Source organism: Oncorhynchus keta, chromosome 19, assembly GCF_023373465.1.
Source record: "Oncorhynchus keta strain PuntledgeMale-10-30-2019 chromosome 19, Oket_V2, whole genome shotgun sequence".
Lineage (NCBI taxonomy): Eukaryota > Metazoa > Chordata > Actinopteri > Salmoniformes > Salmonidae > Oncorhynchus > Oncorhynchus keta.
In genome coordinates this window covers 17053402-17070035 of record NC_068439.1, presented here as the reverse complement: position 1 = coordinate 17070035, position 16634 = coordinate 17053402, and the positions used below count along the sequence as shown (strand labels likewise).

Sequence of the window (16634 nt, the reverse complement as noted above, 5' to 3'; positions counted from 1 at the left end):
CTCGAAGCGAGCATAGAAGTTATTTAGCTCGTCTGGTAGGCTCGTGTCACTGGGCAGCTCTCGGCTGTGCTTCCCTTTGTAGTCTGTTATGGTTTGCAAGCCCTGCCACATCTGGTGAGCATCGGAGCCGGTGTAGTACGATTTGATCTTAGTCCTGTATTGATGCTTTGCCTGTTTAGATGGTTCGTCAGAGGGCATAGCAGGATTTCTTATAAGCTTCCGGGTTAGAGTCCCGCTTCTTGAAAGCAGCAGCTCTACCCTTTAGCTCAGTGCAAATGGTTCTGGTATGTACGTACAGTTACTGTGGGGACGACGTCCTCGATGCACTTATTGATAAAGCCAGTGACTGATCAAGGGTGGTGTCAATAAAATAGTCAAAAGTGTTTTATTTGGTCCCATATTGAGAGCACGCGTGTGACTCTACAAACTTGTTGGATGTATTTGCAGTTCATTTTGGTTGTGTTTCAGATTATTTTGTGCCAAATAGAAATGAATGGGTACATTTTATTGATCCTCTATTTAAGCAGGAAGTCATGCTGAGGCTCTCTTTTGCAGATGAACCCTGCATGAACACATCAATAAACAACAATTACACTATACATATCAACAGTATATACAGTGGGGCAAAAAAGTATTGTCAGCCACCAATTGTGCAAGTTCTCCCACTTAAAAAGATGAGAGGCCTGTAATTTTCATCATAGGTACACTTCAACTATGACAGACAAAATGAGGGAGAAAATAAATACAGAAAATCACATTGTAGGATTTTAATGAATGTATTTGCAAATCATGGTGGAAAATACATTTTTGGTCACCTCCAAACAAGCAAGATTTCTGGCTCTCACAGACCTGTAACTTCTTATTTAAGAGGCTCCTCTGTCCTCCACTCGTTACCTGTATTAATGGCACCTGTTTGAACTTTTTATCAGTATAAAAGACACCTGTCCACAACCTCAAACAGTCACACTCCAAACCCCACTATGGCCAAGACCAAAGAGCTGTTAAAGGACACCAGAAACAAAATTGTAGACCTGCACCAGGCTGGGAAGACTGAATCTGCAATAGGTAAGCAGCTTGGTTTGAAGAAATCAATTATTAGGAAATGGAAGATATACAAGACCACTGATAATCTTCCTCGATCTGGGGCTCCATGCAAGATCTCACCCCGTGGGGTCAAAATGATAACAAGAACGGTGAGCATAAATCCCAGAACCACACAGTGGGACCTAATGAATGACCTGCAGAGAACTGGGACCAAAGTAACAAAGCCTACCATCAGTAACACACTACGCCGCCAGGGACTCAAATCTTGCAGTGCCAGACGTTTGGTAAAAACTCAACTCGTCGTGTTTGGAGGACAAAGAATGCTGAGTTGCATCCAAAGAACACCATACCTACTGTGAAACATGGGAGTGGAAACATCATGCTTTGGGGCTGTTTTTCTGCAAAGGGACCAGGACGACTGATCCGTGTATAGGAAAAAATGAATGGGGCCATGTATCGTCAGATTTTGAGTGAAAACCTCCTTCCATCAGCAAGGGCATTGAATATTAAATGTGGCTGGGTCTTTCAGCATGACAATGATCCCAAACACACCGCCCGGGCAACGAAGGAGTGGTTTCGGAAGAAGCATTTCAAGGTCCTGGTGGCCTAGCCAGTCTGCAGATCTCAACCCCATAGAAAATCTTTGGAGGGAGTTGAAAGTCCGTGTTGCCCAGCAACAGCCCCAAAACATCACTGCTCTAGAGGAGATCTGCATGGAGGAATGGGCCAAAATACCAGCAACAGTGTGTGAAAACCTTGTGAAGACTTGCCAACAAAGGGTATATAACAAAGTATTGAGATAAACTTTTGTTATTGACCAAATACTTATTTTCCACCATAATTTGCAAATAAATTCATTAAGAAATCCTACAATGTGATTTTATGGATTTTTGTTTTTCTCATTTTGTCTGTCATAGTTGAAGTGTACCTATGATGAAAATTACAGGCCTCTCTCATCTTTTTAAGTGGGAGAACTTGCACAATTGGTGGCTGACTAAATACTTTTTTTGCCCCACTGTATACACACACACACACACACACACACACACACACACACACACACACACACACACACACACACACACACACACACACACACACACACACACACACACACACACACACACACACACACACATCATTAAAAAACAATTACACTATACATATCATTAAAAAACAATTACACTATACATATCTATACACACACACAAATAAACAGCAATTACACTATACATACGCCTCACAGAACAGGGCTCCGGGCAGCCGAGCGGAAATGGAGGAAAACTCGCCTCCCTGCGGACCTGGCATCCTTTCACTCCCTCCTCTCTACATTTTCCTCCTCTGTCTCTGCTGCCAAAGCCACTTTCTACCACTCTAACTTCCAAGCATCTGCCTCTAACCCTAGGAAGCTCTTTGCCACCTTCTCCTCCCTCCTGAATCCTCCTCCCTCTCTGCAGATGACTTCGTCAACCATTTTGAAAAGAAGGTCGACGACATCCGATCCTCGTTTGCTAAGTCAAACGACACCGCTGGTTCTGCTCACACTGCCCTACCCTGTGCTCTGACCTCTTTCTCCCCTCTCTCTCCAGATGAAATCTCGCGTCTTGTGACGGCCGGCCGCCCAACAACCTGCCCGCTTGACCCTATCCCCTCCTCTCTTCTCCAGACCATTTCCGGAGACCTTCTCCCTTACCTCACCTCGCTCATCAACTCATCCCTGACCGCTGGCTACGTCCCTTCCGTCTTCAAGAGAGCGAGAGTTGCACCCCTTCTGAAAAAACCTACACTCGATCCCTCCGATGTCAACAACTACAGACCAGTATCCCTTCTTTCTTTTCTCTCCAAAACTCATGAACGTGCCGTCCTTGGCCAGCTCTCCCGCTATCTCTCTCAGAATGACCTTCTTGATCCAAATCAGTCAGGTTTCAAGACTAGTCATTCAACTGAGACTGCTCTTCTCTGTATCACGGAGCGCTCCGCACTGCTAAAGCTAACTCTCTCTCCTCTGCTCTCATCCTTCTAGACCTATCGGCTGCCTTCGATACTGTGAACCATCAGATCCTCCTCTCCACCCTCTCCGAGTTGGGCATCTCCGGCGCGGCCCACGCTTGGATTGCGTCCTACCTGACAGGTCGCTCCTACCAGGTGGCGTGGCGAGAATCTGTCTCCTCACCACGCGCTCTCACCACTGGTGTCCCCCAGGGCTCTGTTCTAGGCCCTCTCCTATTCTCGCTATACACCAAGTCACTTGGCTCTGTCATAACCTCACATGGTCTCTCCTATCATTGCTATGCAGACGACACACAATTAATCTTCTCCTTTCCCCCTTCTGATGACCAGGTGGCGAATCGCATCTCTGCATGTCTGGCAGACATATCAGTGTGGATGACGGATCACCACCTCAAGCTGAACCTCGGCAAGACGGAGCTGCTCTTCCTCCCGGGGAAGGACTGCCCGTTCCATGATCTCGCCATCACGGTTGACAACTCCATTGTGTCCTCCTCCCAGAGCGCTAAGAACCTTGGCGTGATCCTGGACAACACCCTGTCGTTCTCAACTAACATCAAGGCGGTGGCCCGTTCCTGTAGGTTCATGCTCTACAACATCAGCAGAGTACGACCCTGCCTCACACAGGAAGCGGCGCAGGTCCTAATCCAGGCACTTGTCATCTCCCGTCTGGATTACTGCAACTCGCTGTTGGCTGGGCTCCCTGCCTGTGCCATCAAACCCCTACAACTCATCCAGAACGCCGCAGCCCGTCTGGTGTTCAACCTTCCCAAGTTCTCTCACGTCACCCCGCTCCTCCGCTCTCTCCACTGGCTTCCAGTTGAAGCTCGCATCCGCTACAAGATCATGGTGCTTGCCTACGGAGCTGTGAGGGGAACGGCACCTCAGTACCTCCAGGCTCTGATCAGGCCCTACACCCAAACAAGGGCACTGCGTTCATCCACCTCTGGCCTGCTCGCCTCCCTACCACTGAGGAAGTACAGTTCCCGCTCAGCCCAGTCAAAACTGTTCGCTGCTCTGGCCCCCCAATGGTGGACTCCCTCACGACGCCAGGACAGCGGAGTCAATCACCACCTTCCGGAGACACCTGAAACCCCACCTCTTTAAGGAATACCTAGGATAGGATAAGTAATCCTTCTCACCCCCCCCCCCTAAAAGATTTAGATGCACTATTGTAAAGTGGCTGTTCCACTGGATGTCATAAGGTGAATGCACCAATTTGTAAGTCGCTCTGGATAAGAGCGTCTGCTAAATGACTTAAATGTAAATGTAAACATATCTATACACACACACACACACACACAATCAATAAAACAACAGCATTATAGATATCTATATGCACATCAATAAACACCATTAACATTATACATACAGGTAACTGCCAAAATAAAGGAAGCACTTAGAAACTGAAGATCTCGTACAGAGCTGGGTACTTCTCCCTTCACAGAACAGCGCAAACTGTCTCTAACCAGAATATAAAGAGTGGGAGGCCCCGGTGCACAACTGAGCAAGAGGACAAGTACATTAGAGTGTCTAGTTTGAGAAACAGACGCCTCACAAGTCCTCAAATGGCAGCTTCATTAAATAGTACCCGCAAAACACCAGTCTCAACGTCAAGAGGCAGAGTTGCAAAGAAAAAGTCTTCTCATCCTGGCCAAAAAAAATAAAAGATTCAAATGGACACAGACACTGGACAGAGGACAGAGGAACTCTGCCTAGAGGGCCAGCATCTCGGAGTCGCCTCTTCACTATTGACGTTGAGACTGGTGTTTTGTGGGTACTATTTAATGAAGCTGACAGTTGAGGACTTGTGAGGCGTCTGTATGTCTCCAACTTGCGCCCCTATTTCCTACCAACATGAATTATACATAGATTTGACTACTGTTGTGTTCTTTAGTGATCTCCAAATGTCATACCGTATTTCCCCTCATTTCACCTTCAAATTCCCCAACACCCCAAGTGTGTTCTAACAGACTCACTCATTGGACAAGAGGGAAGGCCCCTGTACTGTGTTATCATAACACCATTTACCCCCTAACGCCACCCCTCGCATTAGAGCAGCTCAGAAAACAAGTTTAAAGCAATCTAGCGGAAGAGCGGTGGAGAGAGAGGGAGCTTGAGGGAAAAAGAGAGGAGAGGGAGGAGAGGGTTGAGAGAGAACAGCATAATCCATTTCAGCGTTTGGAATGTTTAAAATAAAAACTCTCAATAGGAGTCAGGGAATGAAAAGGAGGGAAAAGGGAAGCAGAAATCATACATCTTCAGCGAGAGATCAAGACAGATATGAGGGGAAGGTAGCTACCAGAAATCAGATATGCAACCATGTGTAGTCCCAACACTGCCCTCACTCTGTCTCCTCCAGACCACTGCCTTCAACCCTTCCCTGAATCCAGTGTGGATGAGGTTGTGCTGGCTCATATAGTGGTCGGGAAATCCCAATTTGGTAAATGGAGGACCCCCTCCCCTCCGTAGACCCTCATTATGTGGCGGCAGGTAGCCTAGTGGTTAGCACGTTGGACTAGTAACCGAAAGGTTGCAAGATTGAATCCCCGAGCTGACAAGGTAAAAATCTGTCGTTCTTCCCCTGAACAAGGCAGTTAACTCACTGTTCCTAGGCCGTCATTGAAAATAAGAATTGGTTCTTAACTGACTTGCCTAGTTAAATAAAAAGTTTTAAAAAAAAAAAATATATATATATATATATATAATAAATGACTGTAAATGAGGCATGCTTTGCTGATGTCTAAAAGTATCTGATCCCAAATAAAGCATGATTCTGAATAGGAATTGCAGGAAAAAGTTATGTTATTGAAAGAAAACATCATAAAACATGATATGTATATAAAGTGGATGCGGACAGGAGGATAGAAACAAATGACCCAATACACCATATTATGAAATAAAATGTGAGGTTTGTATGTGGGAAGAGAAGTATGGAAAACAGAAACACTATAATTTACCTCTGCTATACCTTTCGCACATTGGCTCAGTACCAGTACCCCCGTATATAGCCTCGTTATGTAATTTTATTGTCTTGTAATTAAGCATTTCATGTTAGGGTTGTACTCGGCGCATGTAACAAATAAAATTCGATTTGATGAAGAAATAAAGTATATTCAACGCCGAAAAAAAACACTTGTTCATAACCTACCTTGTTGTAAAGTCTGGATTTATTAAACAGGGATCGAGTGCAGCGTCTCCAAAACCACCGGTCCGGTTGCCTGTCACTTTTTGAATGTCGGTTCTGGCACTAGTAAGTCACCTGAGGCACAGCAGCGCAAGAAAGTTTCAAACTATTCAAATGCACTATTCATATAACTTGAAACTGTTGTACTATGTTATACAGTAGTCGACAAACAGTTGACCACCCATTGATAATTACCCCGCAACTTGGACTTTCTATTTTACATTCTGATGAAATGTGTGCCGCTATACAACAACAACGATACGATAGGCTATCCAAACATTATTACGGTATCGATTGGAGCAGAGAGTTGTCAGTCAGACAAAGTGGGTTGGTCCTACTTCTGCACTTTTGAAAGGACAGACTTTGGGCCTCTGCTTCCACCACGCCCCCAAAGTGTATACCGTGGTAATTGACATCACATGAGCAGTGTGTGTGTGTGAGTCAAACAAACTGAATTCCACACAGTGTTTTTGAAATCAGGACTTGTCCATTACATAATCGGAACCCAAACAGAACTGCTACTTTGTCGTTTGACTTACAATATGAGGAAGGAGTCAAGTCTCATTATCATTCTGTATTCATCATCCCAACTGCTCTTTCCACAGCAGTCTTCAGCTGCTAATGATTAACACAAAGAAGGTAAAACAAGGTTCCTGATTGCTGTAACACACACACACACACACACACACACACACACACACACACACACACACACGAGAAACAAATGCATCAGCGCATTATCCGGTACATGTAGATAAAGACGATAGACAAGGCAGAGAGTGAAGGACAATTTTTACAACACCGTGTCATAACACCTACAATAAAAGTGTCATAAAAATCAGGGTGTGAATTACTCAGAGGGGGGTTCAGCTCCCCTGAATGAAACATTAGCTCCCCTAAAGGCAAAAAAAGGTCCAACTTTGGGGTTCTCTAAATAATGCTAATTTAACCATTCTCCTATTTGTTAAAAATGTAGTGGTACATATGTTTTACAGTGGTAAATATTGAAATGAAAGCTTCCAAACTCAAACACCCACACCTCTCTACCTGTCCACTCAGTAGTTCTGGATTTAGGCCTCAACTGCACTCCTTTAAACAGGTTGATTTTCCTTTGTGGGCGACTTGCTCATTTTCACAATGTTTGCCATGCTCCCTTGATAAGTCTTTCTTCATTTATCATTGTTTGCCATGCTCCCTTGATAAGTCTTTCTTCATTTATCATTGTTTGCCATGCTCCCTTGATAAGTCTTTCTTCATTTATCATTGTTTGCCATGCTCCCTTGATAAGTCTTTCTTCATTTATCATTGTTTGCCATGCTCCCTTGATAAGTCTTTCTTCATTTATCATTGTTTGCCATGCTCCCTTGATAAGTCTTTCTTCATTTATCATTGTTTGCCATGCTCCCTTGATAAGTCTTCATTTATCATTGTTTGCCATGCTCCCTTGATAAGTCTTTCTTCATTTATCATTGTTTGCCATGCTCCCTTGATAAGTCTTCATTTATCATTGTTTGCCATGCTCCCTTGATAAGTCTTTCTTCATTTATCATTGTTTGCCATGCTCCCTTGATAAGTCTTTCTTCATTTATCATTGTTTGCCATGCTCCCTTGATAAGTCTTTCTTCATTTATCATTGTTTGCCATGCTCCCTTGATAAGTCTTCATTTATCATTGTTTGCCATGCTCCCTTGATAAGTCTTTCTTCATTTATCATTGTTTGCCATGCTCCCTTGATAAGTCTTTCTTCATTTATCATTGTTTGCCATGCTCCCTTGATAAGTCTTTCTTCATTTATCATTGTTTGCCATGCTCCCTTGATAAGTCTTTCTTCATTTATCATTGTTTGCCATGCTCCCTTGATAAGTCTTTCTTCATTTATCATTGTTTGCCATGCTCCCTTGATAAGTCTTTCTTCATTTATCATTGTTTGCCATGCTCCCTTGATAAGTCTTTCTTCATTTATCATTGTTTGCCATGCTCCCTTGATAAGTCTTTCTTCATTTATCATTGTTTGCCATGCTCCCTTGATAAGTCTTTCATTTATCATTGTTTGCCATGCTCCCTTGATAAGTCTTTCTTCATTTATCATTGTTTGCCATGCTCCCTTGATAAGTCTTTCTTCATTTATCATTGTTTGCCATGCTCCCTTGATAAGTCTTCATTTATCATTGTTTGCCATGCTCCCTTGATAAGTCTTTCTTCATTTATCATTGTTTGCCATGCTCCCTTGATAAGTCTTTCTTCATTTATCATTGTTTGCCATGCTCCCTTGATAAGTCTTCATTTATCATTGTTTGCCATGCTCCCTTGATAAGTCTTTCTTCATTTATCATTGTTTGCCATGCTCCCTTGATAAGTCTTTCTTCATTTATCATTGTTTGCCATGCTCCCTTGATAAGTCTTTCTTCATTTATCATTGTTTGCCATGCTCCTTGATAAGTCTTTCTTCATTTATCATTGTTTGCCATGCTCCCTTGATAAGTCTTTCTTCATTTATCATTGTTTGCCATGCTCCCTTGATAAGTCTTTCTTCATTTATCATTGTTTGCCATGCTCCCTTGATAAGTCTTTCTTCATTTATCATTGTTTGCAGTCAGCTGTTTAGAGCGCTCATTGCTTTGTTTATTATCAGGTGCACGTGGGTATTGGTGTAGATAATGTATTTCATGTTATCATTTTCTACCAATATTTATTTTCTTAACATCTTTGACAGTCCTTAACATACACTATACAGGGCTTTCAGGGGGTATTCAGACCCCTGGACTTTTCTACATTGTTTTGTTAAGAGCCTTATTCTAAAATATAATCCCACCCACCCAATACACCATGATGACAAAGCAAAAACAGGTTGACATTTTTGCTAATTTATTAAAATATAAAAAGCACAAGTATCCAGACCCTTTACTCAGTACGTTGTAGAAGCAGTGATTACAGCCAAGTCTTCTATGATGCTACAAGCTTGGCACACCTGTATTTGGGGAGTTTCTCCCATTCTTCTCTGCAGATCCTCTCAAGCTCTGTCAGGTTGGATTGGGAGCGTCACTGTACAGCTATTTTCAGGTCTCTCCAGAGACGTTAGATCCGGTTCACATCTGGGCCACTCAAGGACATTCAGAGACTTGTTCCAAAGCCACTCCTGCGGTGTCTTGGCTGTGTGCTTAGGGTCATTGTCCTGTTGGAAGATGAACCTTAACCTGCACTCAGGACTTCAGACTGAGGCTTTCATCAAGGATCTCTCAGTACTTTGCTTCGTTCATCTTTCCCTCAATCCTGACTAGTATCCCAGTCCCTGCCGCTGAGAAATATCCCCACAGCATGATGCTGCCACCACCATGCTTCACCGTGGGGATGGTGAAGCATGATGCTGCCACCACCATGCTTCACCGTGGGGATGGTGCCAGGTTTCCTCTAGACATGACACTTGGCATTCAGGCCGAGGAGTTCAATCTTGGTTTCATCAGAACAGAGAATCTTGTTTCTCTGGTCCAAGTGGGTTGTCATGTGCGTTTTACTGAGGAGTGGTCTGGTCACTTTACTATAAAAGTCTGATTGGATTCTCCCATCTCCACAGAGGAACTTTGTCACTCTGGCAGAGCTACAATCAGGTTCTTGGTCACCTCCCTGACCAAGGCCCTTCTCCCCCGATTGCTCAGTTTTGCCAGCTCTAGGAAGAGTCTTGGTACTGAAGGTATTAAATACATTCTGAAGGCACTGTATATACACGAAAGTATATGGACACCACTTCAAATGAGTGGATTCAGCTATTTCAGCCACACCCGGTAACAGGTGTGTAAAATCTAGCACAGCCATGCAATTTCCATAGACAAACATTTTCAGTAGAATTGCCTTACTGAAGAGCTCAATGACTTTCAATACAGCACCGTCCTAGGATGTCACCTTTCCAACAAGTCAGATTTCTGCCCTGGTCAACTGTAAGTGCTATTATTGTGAAGTGGTAGGCCACACACGCGCACAGAACGGGCCCGCCAAGTGCTGAAGCACATAAAAATCATCTGTCCTCAGTTGCGACACTCAGAGTTCCAAACTGCTTCTGGAATCAACGTCAGCACAGTAACTGTTAGTTGGGAGCTTCATTAAATTGGTTTCCATGGCCGAGCAGCCGCACACATGTCTAAGATCACCTCACGCAATGCCAAGCGTTGGCTGAAGTGGGGTAAAGCTCGCCTCCATTGGACTCTGGAGCAGTGAAAAAGCATTCTCTGGAGTGATAATCATGCTGCACCATACTTTTGCTCATGTGGTGTACCTCATGGTGCTTTCAAGACAACTGGGAACTTGGGGGGAAAAAAAGAAAAAAAGAAAAAAGAAAATGGTCAAAATCATGACATCAGTGATCTCTAGGAAGAAGCTTGAGTTCCTGACTTGGAATTCCGTTTTGGACGACCATTCAAACTGATTTTCCCGTGAGAACTCGCGACCCCTCATTAGTAGTAGGCTAGTCAAGGATGCATCAATGCAATATTGGCAAAATGGAGAAAAAAGTTAACCTTGAATTTGTAAATTTATTTTTTTTTTTAAAGAAAGAAAATAAATAACATTATACTATCAACTGGTGAGAGCCTCAAATATCACATTTGTACATCTACTGTATAAATGAATCAAGGCAAAGTTAGTTCTGGTTTCAGTCAGGTCTTTGGTCACGTTCTCGTGGGTCAAACAAATACACCCTAATGATTGGTTGGCAATACAGACTCCCACAATGCAGGCGCTGGCTGATTAACTTGAAGAGCAACTGCAGAAACTTGCAGTCAACTGAAGTCAAAACGTCATTGTTTTTGATCACATGGTTTAGCCCTATAATGGAACACACTTTGGAGGGCGGTGACCATCAAAGATGAGCCGCTGGAATGCACCCAAACCTTTTGGTCACCCCCTCGCAAGAACACCCAATCAGAGGCGGCTGGTGGGAGGAGCTGTAGGAGGATCATTGTAATGGCTGAAATGGAATCAATAGAACGGTCTCAAACACAAACATATGGAAAAGAGGTTTGACTCCGTTCCTTTAGCTCCTCCCACAAGCCTCTGTAATCCAAAACACACACACACACATAGTATAACAGTCTCACTGTTTATTATTCATCTTCATAGATAGTACGGCCCTATTCTTTACTGGTATACAGTATACATCTTATTTTACAGTAATGACTGATCATAAACGGGCAACATACAGGCTTTAACACGCAGTGTTATGAAGTTCCAGAAGGCCTCATCTCATACATACTGTCAGCCAATGGTTGAGGAGTATTAAAACAATCTGGATTGTGATTGGACATAATCATACTCTTACAGTAGAGTGCTTGACATTAAGAAGAAGTTAAATCCCCCTAGTTACAACCCTTGACTGTATCCCACATGACACCCTACTCCATATCAAGTGCACCATATTCCATAAATAGCACTATATAGACAATAGGTTTCCATTTGGGATGCACACCTCAACACCCCACCAGTGATCTTCTATATAGACCACATTAAGAATGACATAAGTGCGCAGAAGCACCAACTCACCAATAGTGAGTGAGGATTTGCATAATCATCTACAGCAGGTCATTGTGAGTAGAACAGCATTCCATATTAAAAGGCACTTTGGTGGCTGGACTGCATCCGAACTACAGTGACAGTATAAAACATACATAGAGAAAATTATCAAATTGAAAGAAGAGAACCCTGTCCCTGGAAAGACTAAAGTCATGACAAAAACATTTAATTAAAGATGCGTTCTTTTCTTTTAAACAAAGAATCAAGTGAAAACTCTGTATTAGGTTGAAGAGATCGAGACCTATTTTAGCTCCACCTACAGACACAGGAAGCTCATTTTTGGTCTTGGTCACACTGACACTCAGCAATCCCCAGTCACCGGGTCAGAGCTTTGACTCTAGTGATGTCTCCGAGTGCTGATCTAAGGTCAGTTGTGAGTTTCCCCTGTATTGGTTAAGGTTTGTTGTGGGCTTGCTTATGGTAGTCCATCGTATCCGATGAGGACTTCAACCTCTGAGTTAACGGTGAATTCTTTAGTGAGTGTAGAGTCCAATCGGAGATACACATTTTATTGCAGGTGGGGCATATGTCTGTGTTGGCCGGGGCAGGCATGGTTCTGTCTCTCCGGAGCTCCTCCCCTCCTCTGTACACCCTCCGGAGCTCCTCCCCTCTGTACACCCTCCGGAGCTGCCTCCAGGTGGAACGGTCGGCAGCAGCATCCTCTCCGTCATGTTGCTCTTCTTCAGACACGTGTTTTTAGCTGCCCCCCTACAGACCACCGGCCAAGATATAGCTGGCCATACAGGATCTTCCACGGCTAGCACTCCCAAGATATAGCTGGCCATACAGGATCTTCCACGGCTAGCACTCCCAAGATATAGCTGGCCATACAGGATCTTCCACGGCAAGCACTCCCAAGATATAGCTGGCCATACAGGATCTTCCACGGCTAGCACTCCCAAGATATAGCTGGCCATACAGGATCTTCCACGGCTAGCACTCCCAAGATATAGCTGGCCATACAGGATCTTCCACGGCAAGCACTCCCAAGATATAGCTGGCCATACAGGATCTTCCACGGCAAGCACTCCCAAGATATAGCTGGCCATACAGGATCTTCCACGGCAAGCACTCCCAAGATATAGCTGGCCATACAGGATCTTCCACGGCTAGCACTCCCAAGATATAGCTGGCCATACAGGATCTTCCACGGCAAGCACTCCCAAGATATAGCTGGCCATACAGGATCTTCCACGGCAAGCACTCCCAAGATATAGCTGGCCATACAGGATCTTCCACGGCAAGCACTCCCAAGATATAGCTGGCCATACAGGATCTTCCACGGCTAGCACTCCCAAGATATAGCTGGCCATACAGGATCTTCCACGGCAAGCACTCCCAAGATATAGCTGGCCATACAGGATCTTCCACGGCTAGCACTCCCAAGATATAGCTGGCCATACAGGATCTTCCACGGCTAGCACTCCCAAGATATAGCTGGCCATACAGGATCTTCCACGGCTAGCACTCCCAAGATATAGCTGGCCATACAGGATCTTCCACGGCTAGCACTCCCAAGATATAGCTGGCCATACAGGATCTTCCACGGCTAGTACTCCCAAGATATTATAATGATATGCTCAAGCCAGCTCAGTTGGTGTTGGGCGACCGTGGCCTCCATACTCTCACAGTGGGTCTTAACAAGTATTTCTGTACAGGACACGGTTGCACCAGGTGATTCCCTGGATGCGCTGCAGGCATCTTCTGTGGAATCGCTTGAGTTGCTTGTTGTGGCGACTAAGTGACCCAGGCTTCACAGCTGTAAAGAAGTGTGGTGATGCAGACGGCAATTTTGGTGTGGAGGTGGAGATCCCCTTTTTGGAAAATGCTGTGTCTGTTGTGGGCAAGGATAATCTGACCCTAGATCTGTACTCTTGTAGGGTTACAGGGTCACCACAGCACAGGGAAGTCCTCTCTACAGCTGAACCCAGGGTCCTTCCGCTGCTCCCAGTATGTATTAGAGCTCAGCCACGTGTCATCCTTTGATTTCCTGTTAAATAAACAAAAACAGAAGTCACATATATGTCAAACTTAACACATATTCCAAACATACTGCATAACCTGGCTGTAAGTGTACAACCCTATCCCTCAGTACACCTTCATGTAGAACAGTGAGATCTCATGACAACACAGAACAACTTAATGGTGTTGTTTTGACCAGTCAGACACTGAGGAGAACCATGTTCCGCTGGAATTAAGGCGGTGTTGGTGTCAAACACGTTGGGTTTGCAATTTCGTTATTTAAAAACTGTCGTGTCGGCATTGCCCAGCCCTAATGCAAAGTTTGGCAATTTACCTGTCTAACATCAGCACGCTTGCGCTCAGAGGGGTGGAAATATCTGAGGTGTGTCCTTAAAAACATGATCCAAGTTTCTATTTTCAAGCAGTGCTGATAGGATACTTAAGACCAACCAAAAGCTGGTTTTAATGGTAACACAGTTGGTTATGATACAGCATTTCAACAATAGTCTAATGTGATTTTGGTGCCTTTATACATTGTAATTAGAACCATAAAAACTGTTTCCCCCCACCATTCCATTTCGTTAAAAACCAAGCCTCCTCTCCTCTCCTCTCAATGAAGGCTTTTTTTTGTCCATCCCAACACAACCGTGAAGTAGACAAGACTGTTGACTAAGAGTTTGGCCCCTGAGACCCCTGGGAAATCCATCATCACCAAAGCTTTATTGAAATATAATGTTTGTGAGGAGTAGAACAGTGATCTGACATTCCCTTTCTATATATGCATTGTAGGCAGGCCCACATTATTTTAGTCATGCAGGTGCCGTTTTAGGATGTGCGTAAAATGCTCCATAGTCTGCGTTGTTTTCATATTATATGCCCACGGGAGAAATTATGGTGCCTGTAAGTGGAACATAACAACTTGTTTTAAATAGGCTGTGTTTAGAATTTGATTCAAATTACTCTTTTTAGGCCTCGTAAATAATGAATTTAATCTTGCTTATGGTCATGCTCAGATATGTAATTTACAGTAGACCTAGCCGCTATGTCAGGGTGAATGCTATTGAGGCCATACAGTGACTTAGAACAACGTGGACTTCAAATGGGTTCAAGGTAACGTATTTAGCAAAGGTAGGTCTACATCATGTTATTTTGTTTTTGTAAGCCAATTTGATTTACCATTGCATTAGGTTTGTTAAATGGAGCCCAGAGGCTAATGGACTGTTCTTCACATGACAGAACTGTGACCATGTGTGAGTTATAAAGACAGAGGTGCCATTCCGTCAGACCTTTTCTATATTGTAGAGCAGTGGTTTCCAACCAGGGGTACTTGGCCTATCGACACAGGGTACGTGAGAAGACTCATGAGACCATAGGCTTACTGGTAAAATGCACGTGAGGGCGTACTTCAGGGATAAGCGAAAAATGTTGGGAACCACTGTTGTAAAGGATACTGTGCAGTTAAGAATTAAGACAGCCTTGTTCTGTCTTCGTGGCTAAACGTGTGAACAATGAACTCCCTTGTCTGCAGGAATCAGACAAAAAGGCAAACACACACAGTTGCGTACTTGAAGAAGCGTGGTTTGTGCGTCATGTTTTTCTCCTCCAAGACTTTTCTCCTTTCTCTCTGCAGCAGCTCTATCCTCTGCTTCTGCTCCTCCGCCCCCTCAATGTTCCCTTCTTCCAAACACCTGACACAGAGAGGGAGAGAGAGAGAGACACTCGAGTGAAAAGGATCCTATGAGAAGGGTGATATAATACAGGGAAGTGTGAGAGAGAAGGAATACTGGATTAGGACGAGCTAGGAAGAAGACAGAGAGGAGAGGAGGAAGAGGAGGAAGAAGACGGCGAGAGGAAGAGAGAATCCCGGGGTGTGTCCTACCTCTGGTCGAGACGGAAGCGTGTGTCTGTGGGGGGTAGGAAGGGCTTCAGGGCAGCATCAAGCTCATTCAGCTCCACACCAAACTGAGTGAAGCCATAGTACTGGTCCTGGTCCACAGGCATGGGGTCTACACAAACACATGACAAAATTACTATTCTAAACTATTTTCAAGGTAAAGATCATAAGCTATAATATTTACGTGGAATGCCACTTTATGTTTTTGAATGTGTGTGTGTGTGAGTTGTGACAGACAGCCCAAAGAGCCAGTCACTCACTTGCTCTCCAGATGCAGATGGCAGAGGGTGTGTCTCCTTGGTACACGCCTTCATGCCATTTGCCAAAGAATGAGTGGATGACACGCCCCCCACTGTCTGTTACCACTCCCTCTATCTTGTTCACCGTTGAGCTCCACGATTTTGCCTGTGGATTAAATATGCAAAACATGAATAATAAACTAATTAAACTAATGACAAAAAACAAATACAAATGTGATCGGAAACCAATAAAACGCTGTCAATCATGTGATGAATTCTAAATAATACATGAATCCATCCACCACTCATTACTTTTAAAGTTTCCAGGATGTTATTCCTCCTGTTCCCCAACAGATGGCGCTGTTGCATCTGATAATACCCTCGGAAACCCAGTGCAAGTGTTTCCCCAACTCGGTCCAGGGGACCCTAAGGGGTGTGTTTGGGTTTTTGTCCTAAATCTACACAGCCGATTCAAGTGATCAAAGCTTGATGATGAGCTGATCACTTGAAGCAGTTGTGTAGTGCTAGGGCAAAAACCAAAAAGGTGCACCCGTTGGTCCCAGGACTGAGTTTAGGAAACGCTGGCCCAGGGTTTCATACGTGTTGGCCAATTTATATTGAATTGCGTTAGGCTGTTTTAAATAAACACCCTATTCCCTATATAGTGCACTACTTTTGGTCAGAGTCCCTATGGGTAGTAGTGCTCTGTGTAAGACATAGGGTGCCTTTTGGGACACACCCT

General features: G+C 44.2%; 1 protein-coding gene across 6 annotated transcripts in view; it reads right to left on the bottom strand.

Moving 5' to 3' along the window:
* Positions 1 to 11313: 11313 nt before the first annotated feature.
* The window catches only part of LOC118397946 (oxysterol-binding protein-related protein 3-like), a 28348-nt gene continuing 23027 nt past the window's right edge, over positions 11314 to 16634 (bottom strand). For all 6 annotated transcript variants that reach the window (XM_035792797.2, XM_035792799.2, XM_035792800.2 and 3 more), the window contains 4 exons: positions 15914 to 16058; positions 15639 to 15765; positions 15325 to 15447; positions 11314 to 13787 (listed from right to left, as the gene is read on the bottom strand). In XM_035792797.2, the coding sequence (XP_035648690.1) occupies positions 13688 to 13787; positions 15325 to 15447; positions 15639 to 15765; positions 15914 to 16058 (495 nt within the window). In that variant the 3' untranslated portion in view covers positions 11314 to 13687. The remainder of the gene's footprint in view (positions 13788 to 15324; positions 15448 to 15638; positions 15766 to 15913; positions 16059 to 16634) is intronic.